The sequence below is a fragment of the Prionailurus bengalensis genome, chromosome A1, assembly GCF_016509475.1.
Source record: "Prionailurus bengalensis isolate Pbe53 chromosome A1, Fcat_Pben_1.1_paternal_pri, whole genome shotgun sequence".
Lineage (NCBI taxonomy): Eukaryota > Metazoa > Chordata > Mammalia > Carnivora > Felidae > Prionailurus > Prionailurus bengalensis.
In genome coordinates, this window is record NC_057343.1 from 148,198,550 (window position 1) to 148,216,295 (window position 17,746).

At 33.4% G+C, this 17,746-nt stretch overlaps 1 protein-coding gene across 2 annotated transcripts in view; it reads right to left on the bottom strand.

The window, feature by feature from the left end:
- EDIL3 (EGF like repeats and discoidin domains 3) overlaps window positions 1-17,746 on the bottom strand; it is a 422,530-nt gene that overhangs the window by 274,971 nt on the left and 129,813 nt on the right. For both annotated transcript variants that reach the window (XM_043593259.1, XM_043593258.1), the window contains exon 2: window positions 15,727-15,855. In XM_043593259.1, the coding sequence (XP_043449194.1) occupies window positions 15,727-15,855 (129 nt within the window). The remainder of the gene's footprint in view (window positions 1-15,726; window positions 15,856-17,746) is intronic.

Genomic DNA, 17,746 nt, shown 5'->3' on the forward strand with positions numbered 1-17,746 from the left:
AGGTCTAACTTTAAGAAAAGGAAATTGAATAAAGGTACAGGGCTATTTAGGGAGGGCCCAAGCCCCACTCTTCCTATCTTTGAGGTTATTTTCAAGTTGTGAATGCATACTATTAATTTTTACTCTACCAAATGGAAAAAAAAAAACAAAAACAGCCAAGGAGATAGGCTATTCAGCAGACAAAATATATGCAACTTTGAAAAAACAAAATTTTACATCCAAACCAAACTAAAAAGTCACTTAGTCAAAGCTGCCAACTAAAAATCTAACTATTCCTTCAAAACTTCCAGTGGCAGGGAATTTATAACCTCACAAAGAAATATGTCACATCGCTCTCCCAGAGCTAGCCTCTGGGAAACAATGGAATAATGTGGCACTTTCTCTGACATAACAGCCATTCAAATATCTGAAGACAGCTATCATATCCCCCATAATTCTCTTCTTAACTGAGATAAACGTCGCTACTTAATTTCATATATCATGGCCTACACCATGGTCATCATTTTTTTTAACCTTCTTCTGATAAATTCAGATTTGTCAAGGTATTTTGAAATACAGCAACAAGAATTAGATCTCCAGATGACATCTGACTAGGACAAAATACAATGGCCTTATTACCTGCCTTCTTTAGGCTGCTATGTTACAACTAATAACACAACATTGTATTAGCTACTAAAAGAGTAAAGAATTAATTTCCTGTCCCTTCTTCTTTCAGCCCCACCTTATACCAATTACCAGAATACTAGGGACTACTAATCTTATCTTCTTCCTGTGTGAGAGAAAGACTGGGCAGGAAAAAAAAAAAAAGGCAGGGGGCAGGAAGACATAAAATAAAGGGAGTCATATTTCAGGAAGGGGTCAAGGGAGAATATGACTGGCTTAGCATCAATGTTAAATGTATTTTAGCAATAGGAAAAAAATTACAAAATTTTGAATTAGACTTAAAGGTATTCTTCCAATCTCTTATTTCTTTCTAGCAAAGAATCTCATTTGCATGTATTTCATATATAGTTGATTAAGTCCACAGCCAAGAAAACCAAACACTTGTCTTTATTGAAATAGTTTCCTTAGTATCTGGCACTAGGTATCCATCCAGATGAATATAAATATTTTGTGGTTTCTCACTGTGGTTGCTCACATATCAGCTGACATTTATAGTCACAGAAGTACTCTTCTGGAAACTGTCTTTAGACCTTTATAGTGTTTCCTCCAGCAATTAATTTCTGGTGATAAATTCTAGGTTAGAAATTAGCACTAATTTCAGTAAATAAGCTACACTCAGCGTTTTCCAAATCAACTATATACCAGACCCAGTCTAACTGAAAACAATCACAATAATTAATGAAATGAAAAAAAAAAGACCTTGGAGGTAGAATAAAATGTAATAGTAAAAAGTAGTACAATTTAATCCATAAAAGAAAAGCCTGAGGTAGTAGTTAAAAATTACCTTAAATACTGTTAAGTAAAGTGTTTTGTGTTGGGGTGTGTGTGTGTGTGTGTGTATATATATATACTTCTTGTATGTTTCAATAATATATTATCAAAAGAGACCATAGAATCATATTCCTGGCATAATTTTGTTAATAACTTTGAAAACTATATAATGAGAATAGTTTGAGAGGATGTCTAGAGGTCCTACATAATAATATAGGTCCGAACGGCCTTCTTGGTCTGGCTCCCAAACATCCCTAAAATCACCAAATAATCTGGGCAACAACTAATTCTAATTCTTCCAAAATGTTCTCAAGTTTCTCATCTTTGTGTTTATCATCTTGCATTTTGCTTAAAATGTTCTCATCTAATAACATTGCTAATGAACTACACTTCCATACCAGCCCATTTTAAAAGCTATTTTAGCTGTCAAATCTGATCCCTGGGACTCAAAGTAACCTTTCCTTCTCTTGATATCTATTGCACTTCGTCCTCATTTTATGATGATTATTTACTGCATTATGTAATAGCTACTGGTGTGTGTGTTTTATAATCCTTTCCCAAACATAAGTATCTCGAGAGTAAGTTCTTTATTTAGGGGTCACAGACAAAGGGGAGATTAGCCTCGGGAGGTCAGGAAGAGCTTTTAAAAGATGCTCAATTATATTTGTTAAATGAAAGATACTAGTGGTTTTTTCTACTCTGTGATTCAATCTTTATGCAAAGCCACAAAGAGCTTACTGTTGATCTATCACATCTAAGAACCTAATATTAATATGGTACCATAAATTTCATCTTGGTATTTATTATGTCCTTACAGATTCCTATTTTGTACTCTTATAAAGAAAAATCAATTCATAAGTTATTTGCTGTGAGCATAAGGAAAGCTATAGTCCTAAAAGGCTGATTCCTAATTATGCAAGCATTACTTACATTACTCATAATTTTCAAATAATAAAACATCGGGTTCTCTTTTTCCCATTCCAAGTGAGGTGATTTGTCAAATTATATCTTGAAGGAAAGAAATTTTTGAAAAATTAAAAGCTGACAGGTAAATTGCCACCAGTTTGCATATTCAAGCACAAGCAGAAAAAAAATCCTGACATAAAAATAATAGATCAGGATTTATTGGACATTTAAATAATGTTATTAATGACTAAAATGACGGAAGAATATTCAGGAACTTAGAAGTCTGATTTCTGCATATAGCTTCTGAAATGTCTATATATATATATTTATTTATTTTATAACTCCTCGTATACCTCTTCTTATAAGCTAGGCACTGTTCCAAGACCCTTCCATATATTAACTCATATAATTTGAACAAAACCCCTTCGAAGTTCGTCCTATTATTACCCCAATTTTACAGATAAGAAACTAAGGTATCGAGAGGTTAAGCAACTTGCCCAAAGTAACAGAGATAGTCAATAGAAGAGCCAGGATTGAATTCAGTTTTTAACCACTGTAGCATGATGCAATCCTTTAAAGAATGTGTTCCTACAACATTCCAAGGAAGCATGCTCAGCATGTGACAAACACTGTAAGTAAAGGTACTATTATTGTTGTTGTTGTTGTTGTTATTGTTATTATTATTACATCTCCAGTTTCTCTCATTGTTCAAAGCATCCATCCCCATATGTATAACAGGCACAGTTTAATTTGAATGTAGAGGACTGTGGAGAGTCCATGGGACAAAACTTCAGGTTTAACACCTGTTCTGCCTGCCGTTGAGGAGAAATCTATGACCTTGGTAGAGTCATTACATTTATCACATTATCACTTTCCTATTTAACACTGAGAATGGTATTAGCTCAACTGTTTATTTCAAGGTTATAACAAGAATAATATGTATATTAGCATTTTAATGAATAGAGTATTCTAAAAATAAAAGACATTATTAAAAGGAAGAGGATGAAGAAAAAAAATGTCCTTGGCATTATGGTGATTGGTAAACTGCATAAAAAGACTATCTGCCCACCCCCTTCAATGTTCATGATGTGATGGCCTAATAGCTAGCTAGCATGCCTGGTTGGGAGGTGAGCCTTAGCACAGAAGTTTGGGGTCAGGACATCATTGTGAAGAATAATATAGCTTGACTTCCATAATTGAATAATTAATAGATGCTGACCTTAAAGGTCAGAGCATGTTCTATGATGCACCTTGATTTATCCATTTCCTGGGGCAGCCAAAGCCTTTGATTGAAAGAGAGCTTAAATGACACAACTGACGTCTATCTTGTTGAAAATGTTTGTTGCTACTACGTCAGTGAGTAACAGTAATAAGTCCTATACCCAATTGCTCTCTATGATTTGGATAAAGCACTTGGCTTCTGATTTCTCAATTAAAATCTTACCAGATAAAGACATTATGGAGATTTACAACATGCCCTGAAAAGAAGTTGCCAATTCTTATTTGAAATTTGCTGTCTTTTCCAAGGGTTAGTTCTTAAGAAAATATCCTAAGACTTGCTCTATCTTTTGCTGAGATAGAAACAAAATTGTGTCCTCCCTATTTTATTTCCCAAACCTTGATTAAAATAAAATAAAGAGAACAATAAATATTGATTGTTTTCCATTTTAAATCATAATTTGGTGAGTTTTATACTTTAAAAGGAAAAATTTAATATATTCTGAAAAGGATTCTGCCCAAATTCTCACTCATTATATGACTCATTTAAAAATTATGTGTTGTCACTGTATTTTAAATAATATGCATTATAGAATCTGCCTCCACATGAATACTTTGATTTAGACCAACTGCCTTAAAGTACAAAGTTACCTTCAAGTGTCACCCAACATTCCTATGGCTTCAGGGACTGTGGCCAAATAAATCTTCACAAACAATGACATCTACTTGAAGCTCCTTAAGAAAAGATTTCATGCCTTCTATTTCTTCTAGTAACCACTATGCTTTACTCTAGTAATCCCTCACAACAAATATCATGATTTTAGCACACAGTAGGCCTCAGTAAGATTTAGGAGTAGTTAGCTTATCTAATTTACCAGTATTAAATACTACAGGATTTCTAGTAGTTCTAAGAAATAAATTTCAACCTATCGAGACACTTCTTTGCAATGAATATTTAATGCTTCATTTCTTACTCTTCCTTCTATCTTCAGCTAATGGTAAGAGGGCAGATGAGAGCAAACACTCTACCATTCAGCCAATAGACTTTTTGTTTCCATTAGAGTAATATTAATCATTTCCCCACTTCCTACCTTTATCTAACCCTGTTTGGCTTTTTCTAATCCTGTTATCTTAAGTTAGCTCTGTACTCTACAAGCTCTAGAGCCATTATTTAAGACTTTTCTGCCTATACCCTCTCTTACTGGTCTGAATTTTAGAGAACAGCTCTTTCCTCATAGCTTTTGTCAACCAAATTGGATATTAAGATGTGTTTATAGTGGTTCCTTTTAAAATAATTGGTAGCCTTACATAATAATTGTTTAAGTGGAAAATGAAAGGGAATGCAGTCTTTATATGTTATTTTAAAACTATATTTGATGAGATAATCTCTTTGTTCTCCAAGTATATTTTTCTCCTCTTATATTTTATATATGTAAATATAACTTATATCTTATATTTTCTCCTCTACTTTCCTCTACAAATCAAATGATCCCAAATCTTCATTATTATGATTAAGTAGATATAAGCCCACTAAGTTTTCTTTTCATTATAAATCCATCATGATAAAGCATTTAGCCTTTCCTACACAATCTTACAATATTAAAATTTTTCTTAAATAACTCCTCCGAACCAAGTTAGTCTCCTTAACTAACTAACTTAGTTAAGTTAGTCTCCTTAACGAAGAATTTAGTCTAAGGAGACAATGGTGAATGTTCACAAAATTTAAGACGGTTTATCAATAGAGCCAATGTTTATAATAGAGCCAATCTGCATACAGCTTAAACATCAAAAAATACAGGCTGGTTGAATAAATGATGGTAAATGATGGTATGTTAACCAGATATTTTGTACAATGTCAGGGAATAATTTTTAAAGAAATGGAAAGATATTACATCCTAAGTGAAAAAAAAACCACAAAAGGATCACTAAAGAATATGAACTATCTATGGATAGTATAAGTTTTATGCATCTATATGTATACACATAAACATGCATGTGCATAGTTGTATAACAGGAGTCAAGTTAAATTGCTATCATTCTTTACAAGGCTGTATATGGCTATAGAAACATGTAGGTAAATGATAGAAAAAAAGAATAAGAGTGTATATGACTTAAGATTATAATACTTTTGGTTTGTATTAACTTATATTTCCTAAATTTTCTTCAGTACTTCTTTAATAAATAAAATTCTATGTAAATTATATGTAAATAATAATTTCTATGTAAATTATGTAAATTATAAATTCTATGTAAATTATAAAATTTCTATTCTATGTAAATTATAAATTCTATGTAAATTATAAATTCTTAAATATAGATGGCTTTATCCAAGAAAAAAACAGTGTACATGGTGCTTACTTTTTTCCTGATAATGGCATTCAACAACTCAACCTAGAGATAATTACTTTTTTCATTTTCTTTTCTATTATAATCATAGGAAGAATAATTTTGCTCGTTCTCCAGCAACATGTCAACTTCCCTGACATGATAAAATATCAACACCCTGTCATGACTGCTTAAAATCATATTTTTAATGTTATTTTTAAACCAAAAACAGATATGTAATTAATTCAATTAAAAAGAAACAAACAATAGGTATAACTGTTAGAATCAAGAGGATTCAGGTTAAAAATTAATGAACAAGAGAAAACGAAGTAACTATATGAAAGATCTTAGAGATTATAGGGCTGGGCACATTTTAACTATTTTATGTCATCTATGAGTCTCTTATAAACCTTTTTTCCATGACAGTAGTCAAGCTGGAAGAGAAAATTATTCAAGAGGTTAATGCCAAATTTGCCACTTAGCCTATCACTTTAAAATAGCAATTTTCAGGGGCTCCTGGGTGGCTCAGTGGGTTAAGCGTCTGACTCTTGGTTAACCCTCCCACTCCTGGCTTCAACTCAGACTATGATCTCACCACTAGTGAGTTTGAGTCCCACAATGGGCTCTTCGTGGAGCCTGCTTGGGATTCTCTCTCTTGCTCTCTGCCCTTCCCCCACTTGCACGTGCATGCATGCAAGTTCTGTCTCTCAAAAACAAATAAATAATAGCAATTTATCAGTTTCATGAACGTGTAGAATTATACATTTTGGCAATGCCACAACTGACCTCATGCCATTCCATTCGGAATCAGAATAAAAAAACAACTTGATGTCACTTTCCATTTTCACGTTTCTAATTTTTCAATAGATTTCCTAACATGAACAGAACATAACCAATTTTCCCCTTTTGAAGAGAGCTTTTACTTTTTCCTCCTGTATAAAGAAACAGATTACCTTCATAGCTAGTAACATAAAAATAAGTGTCTACTAAGATGTCAACATGTTCATCATATTTTTGCATTGCCAATGAAAATGAAATTTTTTTCAATATTTAAAAAGGAAAAGAAAATCAACTAACATTCTGTGGTAGACTACAAAACCAGCCACAAAATTCTTTCTTGCAACCTCACTTTTTCAATACAAAGTGGCAGGTCTACCCATCAAAACTGTTATTAGCTAAAGTGACACAAACTGAGATTTGAAAAGTGCTTATAATCTGGGCTTGATTTTTCCTCTGCTCTTCAGACCTTCCCCCCACCACATAAAGAAGCCTGATCTAGCAGAGACAAGCTATCCCAGCTGAGCCAATTTCCACTACCCAGCACCAGTCAAGCAGAAACCTACCTGGCTCTGAGAGTTGAGAGACAAATGATAGTTTAAACCCACTAAATTTGTATGATTTGTTAAGCAGAAAAAGCATAATGATACACATCCACTATCACTTCATTCATAAAAGTATTTACACCTAAGCAATAGAAAAGGTATACTCTCAGAAAGAAAAAAAAGGAATAGTTAGAATGGTATATAAAATATTTCTTTTAATGTATTACATTTTTTTCTTACTAATAAAGCTTTATCACAAATTGGCTCTTATCTTTCTTCTAGGTGAGAGAGGATTTCTGTACTTGATATTTTCTAAGGTTCTTTGATGTTCTGTATTTCTTTTCGGAATTAATATATGATTGTCAGGGCTTGAAATTGCAAGTTAACAAATTCTAATCATTGTAATTAACAATAAAGTAGAAACATTTTAAGATCAAGAACTTGATTGTTTATAAGCTATGTTATAGAAATATTTACATATATAAAACAAAGTTAATTTTCTGTAATATATACAGAATATGGCAAAGATTTACCCTTAAATCTACCGTCTTCAATGAGAAAAAATGAAATATGGCCTTTTGTAGCAACGTGGATGGAACTGGAGAGTGTGATGCTAAGTGAAATAAGCCATACAGAGAAAGACAGATACCATATGGTTTCACTCTTATGTGGATCCTGAGAAACTTAACAGAAACCCATGGGGGAGGGAAAGGGGGAAAAAAGAAAAGAGGTTAGAGTGGGAGAGAGCCAAAGCATAAGAGACTGTTAAAAACTGAGAACAAACTGAGGGTTGATGGGGGGTGGGAGGGAGGGGAGGGTGGGTGATGGGTATTGAGGAGGGCACCTTTTGGGATGAGCACTGGGTGTTGTATGGAAACCAATTTGACAATAAATTTCATATATTGAAAAAAAATCTACCATCTTAACTGTACAATTCTATTTGTTTATATGACACATATTTAATCTTTCTTATTACCAGAAAAGTATATAGATATAACTCTGAAAATGAATCCCCTGAGTCTAGTTGACTGGGAAATTTCTTAGCAATCATCCATGGCTAGCAGCTTTTGAGCAACTATTTTAGTCTATGCAGAATAGCTCTCATTATGATAATTTCTAGAAATATGGATTCAATCATGAGCTATCCTTCCTTATTCCAAGAAGTAATCTTAAGGGGAAAAAAAACCTGACAACTACTCATAATTTTACCTAATATATAAATAATTTAACTGAAATTCATCAAATCTTTCATTTTGCAACCAAAGTTTAGAAATCTAAAAATAGCCTTGCTGTACCCAAGAGATCTACTTAAAGCTTGTTAACATTCTGATATTTCATGATCACTAAAAAGAAGTCTTTTAGACAGTGTCTGTCTCTATTACACTACTTGATATTCTGACAGTGATCACCTTCTGTTTTAAAATTTTTTCAATATTTACTTATTTTTGAGAGAGAGAGAGAGAGAGCGTGAGCAGGGGAGGGGCAGAGAGAGAGGGAGACACAGAATCCAAAGCAGGCTCCAGGCTCTGAGCTGTCAGCAGAGAGCCTGATGCGGAGCTCAAACCCATGAACCATGAGATATTGACCTGAGCTGAAGTTGGACACTTATCCTCTTGAGTCACTCAAGTGCCCCAACAGTGATCACCTTCTTAAAGGTAAACATGAATTTACCTATTCATGGGGGCAAGAAGTACAGTGAAAATTGTTGGGCTTTGTTAAAAAAATTATGAGACTATTTATCCTGGGTAAATGTAACTGGTTTCTTATAATGAAATGGAAGCAGGACAGATTAGCAGTGTTGAGATCTAAGGGCCACAAATTTAAAAGAACCTGAATTCACGTTAGAAAAGGAATACCAGGGGCGCCTGGGTGGCTCAGTCGGTTAAGCGTCCGACTTCAGCTCAGGTCATGATCTCGCGGTCCGTGAGTTCGAGCCCTGCGTCAGGCTCTGGGCTGATGGCTCAGAGCCTGGAGCCTGCTTCTGATTCTGTGTCTCCCTCTCTCTCTGCCCTTCCCCTGTTCATGCTCTGTCTCTCTCTGTCCCAAAAATAAATAAACGTTAAAAAAAATTAAAAAAAAGAAAAGGAATACCACTTCCCAAAGGAAATGAGTTTGGATGGAATATGATAGAAGAGGACGGGAGAAGACAGAACAGGATGAATAAAGCACCTTCATGTTTATTAATTTTTCTAAATGAGAAAACCTGGTCAGAAGCCAATGTAACTACAGAGAGGATTAAGAGGAAGAGCTATAAGTGAAATGATATGCTGCCTTTGTTATCCCATACTGCACTACTCTCATAACACAGGTACTTGGAATTTTTTTCTAAAAGTGATGATGGATTTTAAATTGCTACCAAATTCCAATGTTTATGTCTTTTGTTTTCAGACTGATAGCTAAATGTATGCCAAATAATACTGAAATATCTATATGAGTCATCTAACACAGTTTATTCTTAGTAAAACACAAGCTTAGTTTTATGTCATATTTCTGAATCATAATGATACTGCAATCCCATCTTAAAGTAAAAACCTCCCTTAGTCCAAACTCACTTTTCACGTTACTGTCCTCTCTCTCCATCCATACACAGTGAATTTGTCTCAGTTTGACTCTCTGTTCAAACACAAACTTCTAAGTCTTTCCTAATCATCTTTCCTAAGAATATACCTCTTCTTATTCTACTTCACAGTTGTCTTTATTTTTCTTTATAGAACTTCCCATGGTAAGTATGATGGTTTACTGCCTAATTCCCCATTTGACTAGAAGATCTATAAGGGCAAAGCCTATTTTTAGTGGTTATATCCTTAGTGCCAAGAACAGGGTCTGGCATATAGTATATATTCAATAAATATTTGATGGATGAATAAACAAATGAATAAACTGATAAATGTTATAGCCATTCTTTAAAGACCTTATTTCTGAGAACAGTTTTAAGTTCACAGAAAAATAGAGAAAGGTATAGTGTTTTCCCATATAATCCCTGATCCCACACATGCATAAGCTCTGCAATGTCAACATTCCTTACCAGAGTGGTACATTCTTACAATTGATAAACCCACACTTACATTTAAATCATAATTATCCAAAGTCCATAATTTGCAGAAGAGTTCACTCTGGGTAATATACATTATATGCATTTTGGCAAATGTATAATAGCATGTATCCATCATCATAATATTATGCAGAGTGTTTTCACTGCCCTAAAATCCTCTGTGCTCTGGCTATTGTGCTTTTAATTTCAAATTCCACTTGTTCATTACTGGTTTACAGAAAAATGATTGGCTTTTATATATTAACCTTGCATTCTATAATTTTGCTATAATTGCTTATTACTTCCAGGATTTTTTTGTTTATTCTTTAGGATTTCTTTTTGCATAGATGATCATATCATCCATGAAAAGACAGTTTTACTACTTTCTTCCCAGTATGTATGCCTTTTATTTCATTTCCTTGTCTTATTGTATTGACTAGGACTTCCAATATAAAGTTGAAAAGAATAGTGAGAGGGAGCATCCTTGTCTTGTTTCTAATCTAAGAGGAAAATCTTCAAGGTTCTTACCATTTTATCTGTAGGCCTTTAATAGATATATCTTTTTTATTATTATTTTATCAAGTTGAGAAAGCTTCCTTGTTTTCTCAGCCACTTTTTAAAAATCTTATCTCTAATTCTTCCATGTGCCACAATCCAGCTCTTTCTCCACAACTCTAGCAAAACTGATCCTGGCACTATGATCTCTCAGTGACAGATAATCAACATAAACATTTATCTTGGTCAACTTCTCCATTGTATTTGACACTGCTGATAATACATTCCTTGACACACGATTTGCCTCTCGTTTTGGGGGTGCAACATTTTTCTGGTTTCTCTTTTGTCTTTTTGACCACTCCTTCTCAGAGTCCTTTATAGATTTAACTTTTGCTACCTACTGCTCAAATATTGATGAACTTTCATCAGTTTCCAACCTTTGGTCTTTTAAAGAAAAATTATTCTCCGTGTGGCTGATTCATATAGTCCCTGACTGTCAATAACTATCTGTATAATTATAATTTATAAAGCTATGCCTGATTTCTTAGCTAGTAGCTAGCAAATTCCTCCAATTCTAAAAGTACAAATCCTCTGTATGTCTTAGTATAAAGTCCCAATTCCTTAAAACATGCAGAATCTGCCACGTCTCCAAATTTATTGGGCTACAATGTGTCTTCCTTTTAAGCTCTAGCCACACTGAATTTCTTGCAGCTCGTGGAATCATAACTTTTCTTATCTCTGATCTTTTCTAAAAATTATTTCCAATGTTTGAATACTTTTGGCTTTCTGCTTGCTAGATTGGAATTAATCTTTATAATCATGTCAAGATTTTATTTTTTCGAGTAGGCATGCATTCCCTGACATCTAGCTTATGATAAGACACCTGCTTTAAATTCTTAGGACTCCACATACTTCTGCTATCACAATACCCATCATATTCATCTATTTATTTATTTAAGTGCTTTCCTGGCTAGATGGCAATTTCTGTAAATTTGTTTACCATTGCATTCCATCAGATATGTAACTATTACTTACCAAGTACTCAATAGGTATTTAAGAATATATGAAAACTAAGATTTTTTTTTAGGTCAATCGCTTATTTTGTTCTCTTTGGTTGCAGTAATATACTACGTATTTGAGTTGTAAATGCTTATACTTGTTATTATTTTACTGGGTTAATTTGATGGTGTATAGAAGAGAATTATGCCATAGAACTTGGACAATGTAATAATTTCCCAAAATTTCACATATGAAATCTAAAATATTCACTGGTAATCAACATTTGCCTCCAAATTACACAGTGCCATCCAGGAATGTGAGCAGGCCATTGAGAAGTAATTTGGGGCTTAACCACATGGTGGTCTATCTACAAGTTCCCTGGAGAAAAAGACACCATCTAGCTCACATCTGTGCAAACATTGGTTAACCTGGCTGATGTCTTCACATCTGAGGATGTGAAGGAGTTTTGTGTTTTTGTTTTTGTTTGATTTTTTTGTTTTGTTTTGTTTTTTCTTTCCTTTGATCAGGGAGATGTTTTCCTATTGCCTTTTGCAGCTCTCAGACGTGAGTTGTAATAACTCTAAGAGGCTGAGAAGATTGAATTGTGGAGGTATGTCTGTATAGGGAGATGTGTGTGCGAAAGAGAAACAGAGATAGGGAAAGAGAGACAGATAGAGGTAAAAGATGGATACTGGAGTGTATAGACAGACTAAGAATTAAATCTAATAAAAGCAACGTTGTCTAGTGAGTGAAGTTCACAAACCTGAGTGAGTCAATTTCTCGAAGCCTCCACACATAATATAGGAATGTAGGCGATATGAGGATTGATTGCAAATGCCGTATTTTGTGCTTATCTGACTCTAAATGGTTTGGGAAGGAAGAATAAAAGTACAAAATTGGAAAAGAATCTTTTTGAAATAAGTAGCATCAAGAACTTAAAATAAAGTTACTACAAAATAATGAGGTTTGAGGTAATATCAAGTAGTGATTTTTATCTCTAAGAATAGTGAATATTTGAAATTCTCCTTTCCAGATGTACTACAATGAAGACAGTATCTGTTTGATTGTAGAATATACAGAGTGAAAATAATTCTTACAATTGGGATCAAAACAAAACCAATACAGAAAAGATTTTCTTTCCTTTGGAAATTAATAATAAAGAGATTTAAAACTTCATATAATCACAAAATGTATATGGCTTAAAGTTTAGAAGAAAGCTTGGACACATCTCCATCTTTGGGGGACTAATATATAAGCTGATGACACCTCAAATCTCTGTCTTTTAATATATTACATCAAAATATCTACAACTTTCCTGTGTGTAGGGAGGGAGTGGGTTGTACAAAATTCTAGTATACTCTATGCTTTCTGCACTGATGCTGTCTAAAGCTATAGAAACAACAACAGAAATGTCCCACCAAAGTAATCAATTTTTTCAAACTAAAAATGCAAGATGGTCTTTAATGATCTAATGTTTCATACGTTTTGTCCCAGTAAGTAGTTTTAAAAATATTTAAAAAAAACCATCAAGGAGGATAGATATTAAAAGCATTACTAATACATGTTTTTACTTAATACATATTCAGTTTCCCCTTATTATATGCAAGAAAACATGGAGCTGAGAAAGAGGTAATAGAAAGGCATGTAAGGAAATACATGTCTGTTGTAAAGAGGCATCTTATCTGACAACTGTTTGATTTCCCCTTATTTTCTCACATTTAAAAAAAATATTTCAGAGTATAACAAAGTTGTATCTAAGAAACCATGGACACTCTTAAACTTTTAGGGCACTTGTTTTCTATTATTTTAATGTTAGACATTAAATTAGAATTGGTGTAACTAATATGCTTTGCTAAATGACAAATCAAATATAAAATAAAAAAATATATTTCTTACAATAGTTCCTAAATACATACCATGGAAGAATGAGGTTTCTTAAAACATAATAAAATCTAGAGCTTAGATAATATATCATAACTACCATATTTCTGAATATCACAAATATTTTAATAATAGAAAGTAATGAATCTGAGCAAAATTTAATTCTATAATCATTTTATTCTCCACAGGCTCACTGAACTACATGGAATATGACAGTGTATCTAGTTTTTAAAGTGTTATTGCCCATAGTCTCATTCTTCTGATAAAATGATAAAAACCGAATTAATTTTAAAATATGGACAAAGAATTAAAGAATTTACTTAAGAAATCTATGAAGATACTGATTTTTAAATTATTTTAAGACATTTGCCTCTTTAATTCCAGAGTTCGTTCTTAGAAATAGCAACAAGGGGCGCCTGATGGCTCAGTTGGTTGAGCGTCCGACATCGGCTCAGGTCAGGATCTCACAGTTTGTGAGTTGGAGCCCCCCCCTCAGGCTCTGTGCTGATAGCTTGGAGCCTGGAGCCTGCTCCGGATTCTGTGTCTCCCTCTCTCTGCCCCTTTCCTGCTCATGCTCTGTCTCTCTCTGTCTCTCAGAAAATAAATAAACCTTAAAAAAATTTTTTTTGAAAAGAAATAGCAACAAAAACATCACACACTACAAATGTAAGGCACTGTCAATTTCAAGTTAGTGAGCTTAAAATACAACACTAAAGTTTTATTTTGTTCATTTATTCCTGTTGGGAATATTTATGACTATAATTTTCTTCAGAGATATAGACTTTCCTGAGGATATGGCTCTCATATTAAACCCTGAAATTCACCATACATATTTGGAGACGGGGTCAAAGTGGTTAGTATAGTTTTATTTCTGTGGCACTGTATCAAATCCCTGAAATAGCAGTGAGTTAATAAAAGCTTTAGAAGAGAACTAAATTTGAAATGAATTAAATGAACAAAGTACCTTTTTAAAATAACATAATTAATTTTTTCATATACCACACAGTGATACTAATACATATAAAAGACAAGAAAAACACATTTAACAAATAAAGCATACTAAAATCCAGTAACTAGTAGTCAAAATGGCAAGCTGACAGTTTCGTTTAATGAATCTTTCATTCAATCAATAGTTATTGTGCTTTTACTATGTATAAAGGTACTAGGTTAGGTGTATCAGACACAATGATAAGTAACTCAAACTGGTCCCTTACTATAGACACTATTACTTCTCTTCTTCAAAATTATTTTTCAAAGGCCAGAGAAACCTCTGAATTTTCCAAGGTTTATGCAGGTTGACAGAAATTTAACCCAAAACACATTTAGTTTTCCTATGTTAAACAGATAGGGTCTACTTTTTATTTTTCTTGGTACTGATGTGAAAAAATATAGAAAATTTTCAACCTTAATCATGATATTGCCTTTAATCAGAGAGAAAATCTCTACACAAATTTACACAGGGCTAAATTATTTAAAGTACAGCCATTTCCTTAATGGGAACAATTTGGCAATTATGGAAGTGATCCTGAATCCGTAAGTATATATGCCAATGAAGTACTTCACAGATGAAAACAAATTTGAAATATGATCAATGACTAATGAATACTTGCAAAGCAAAGTTTTAGAGAAGACTCTAAGGAACAATGCAGCTGAAATATAATCTTTCATTTATTCAGTCTTGGAAAAGTAATGATTAGAAGAGCTACAAAATACTGACAGATATTATCAGTCACTAAAATAAGTTCTATTTTATTTAGAGAGACTAATTTAAATAAATTGACTTAGGAATTATTTTTCAGTGAGAATAAACTTTTAAATGTATATCAATATTAGAGAGGTAAGAAATGTATTATATTCAATTAGTACTTGTAGTGACTTTGAAATATAGTGTTAAGCACGAAAACGTATTTTTAAATGATTTGCGAACACCATTAATAAAAATATAATTTAATTATAAAACATAAATTATAAAACTTAGAATACTATAGAGGAATAAACAGAATAGCAGCATATAGCAATCTTGTATACAATACCCATATTACACCACACCAAATTTGGCAGTCACTCATGCAAACAAAGGGGGTAACTACTGAAATGCTTAAATCTTGCACTTACCAACCTCCACAACACTAGAACAGTTGGGATCTGTGAAGCCATCTGGACACTCACAGGAAAAGGAATTGTCAGACAATCCTGGCAAACAAACACCACCATTTTCACATGGATTGGGATCACAAATATCACCTGAGAAATAAAGAAACAGAGAATGACTTTTCACTTGCAGTCTTAGGCACTGAGATGTACTATTTCATATTCCATTTTCCTTTAGTAGAGTCACCACACTGTTTAGATTTACAGATAAGGTATGCAAGACCCATTTGAAACCTTGTACTTTTCAAAGACATGGTATGTAACATAAAATGAAATTTTCTATTCAAACACTGCATACCAAATAGCATACTAAAAGCTATTAACTCATTTTGGGGTTCCTCCATTACATGTCAATAAATATTGTCTGATTTGTTAAAGATTAATTGAAATATGTCTAGTAGAAAGATTTATTAATTACTCCAATAAAAAAAAACTTCTTAAATTCATACACTTAACTCTGTAACTTTGCAATTTCTCTCTCTAAAGGGGTGAGGTTTATTTCTGGGCTTGTCCAGGCGACTTGCTTTGGCCAATAGGATGTTAGGAGACTTGAAGCCAGCCAAGGTTTGAAAAAGCACTTGAATCTTTCTACTTCTTCAAACCCTGTCAGGACCATGAGAATAAATTCAGGCCAGTTTGCCTGAGGTGAGAGAAACATGTAACAGTAAGAAAGAAACTGGCACAGAGAAGTAAGTTGTGCCAAACCAGAACCTATAATATATGGCATTGGCTTTGGTACTGGGTGGAAAGGCATCAAGAAAATGACTAGAGGAGCCTAGAGAAAACGTGAGGCTATCCATGTTGTATAGAGAAAATCAGTTGGTAAGGTTGTTACCTGAGAAAAACTTTAGTGACAGAAATATACCTAATGACTTTTTACCTATGAATAATGAGATTTTCAGGCAGAATATTAAAGTGTCAGTTGGTTTTTAATAGCTGCATTGATACAGTACTACAAGAAGAGACACGCTAAATAAAGAAATGATAAGTGTGAAAGTAAAGAAAAGGAATAGAGAGAGGAGGATTTGTGATAATTAACTGACCAACCAACCAACCAATAACAACCAAAACTATCTCAATGCCAGCCTCCCAAACCAGTGAAAGATCAAACCTGGAGCTTTGTCAGAAAGACATGGCCTCAACATAAATATCAAATTAAGGATATGGCTAGAAGGCCCTTGTGAAAATATTTCAAATAATTCAGGTACAGCCTGAAGACTCTCTCAGCTAAATAAAAGGGCTTCCAGAAGTCTTAAGGGTATTATCTCTGAACAGCCTGACACGCCCAGTGTACCACTGATTAAGTCTAGAGTGAAAAGCAGGCTTCAAAGTCATGAGTGTGATTTTATTATACAGACAGGATGTAAATCAGATTCAGAGAAACCCATAGAGTTTTAAAGGGAGCTTGAAAGGGGAAAGTACCATCACCTGATCAAGAGAAGAAGGTTTTTCAAAGTTTACAAAAGCATCTGTGTCCCAACTTCCTACCACTTTCTGTTTCTTGGGAACTTTATTCCCTTATAGGAGCCTTCCCAAGAATTATTTCCTATATTTTCTAGATTAACCATTCTAAGACTTTAGAAAAATAAAAATGGAGGGTAAGATTTTGGTCACATTTATAAAGCAAGTCATTAGCTATATTAAGATGTAGATAAAAATACTAGCACTGGGATGGCCATAAGAAACGAGAGAGTCATGAAATAAGTGAATAAATAAAAGAATAAATATGTGTTGGAAATACCATAGAATTTAGCATGGCTAGACAATGGATTACTTGGTTAGGAATGGCTGAGAACGTATAAATATGTCAGATTAGTAAAGATTAAAAAGTTAACATCGTAACTTATAAGGTGAAGAGCCAATGAATGCTTTTAGCATGTATTTTAAAGTTTTGACATGGTCATATGCATATTTTAAGATGACTATCCTGGAAGCATTTTACAGAGTGAATTTGATTGGGGGGCTGATTACTGAGATATTTCAA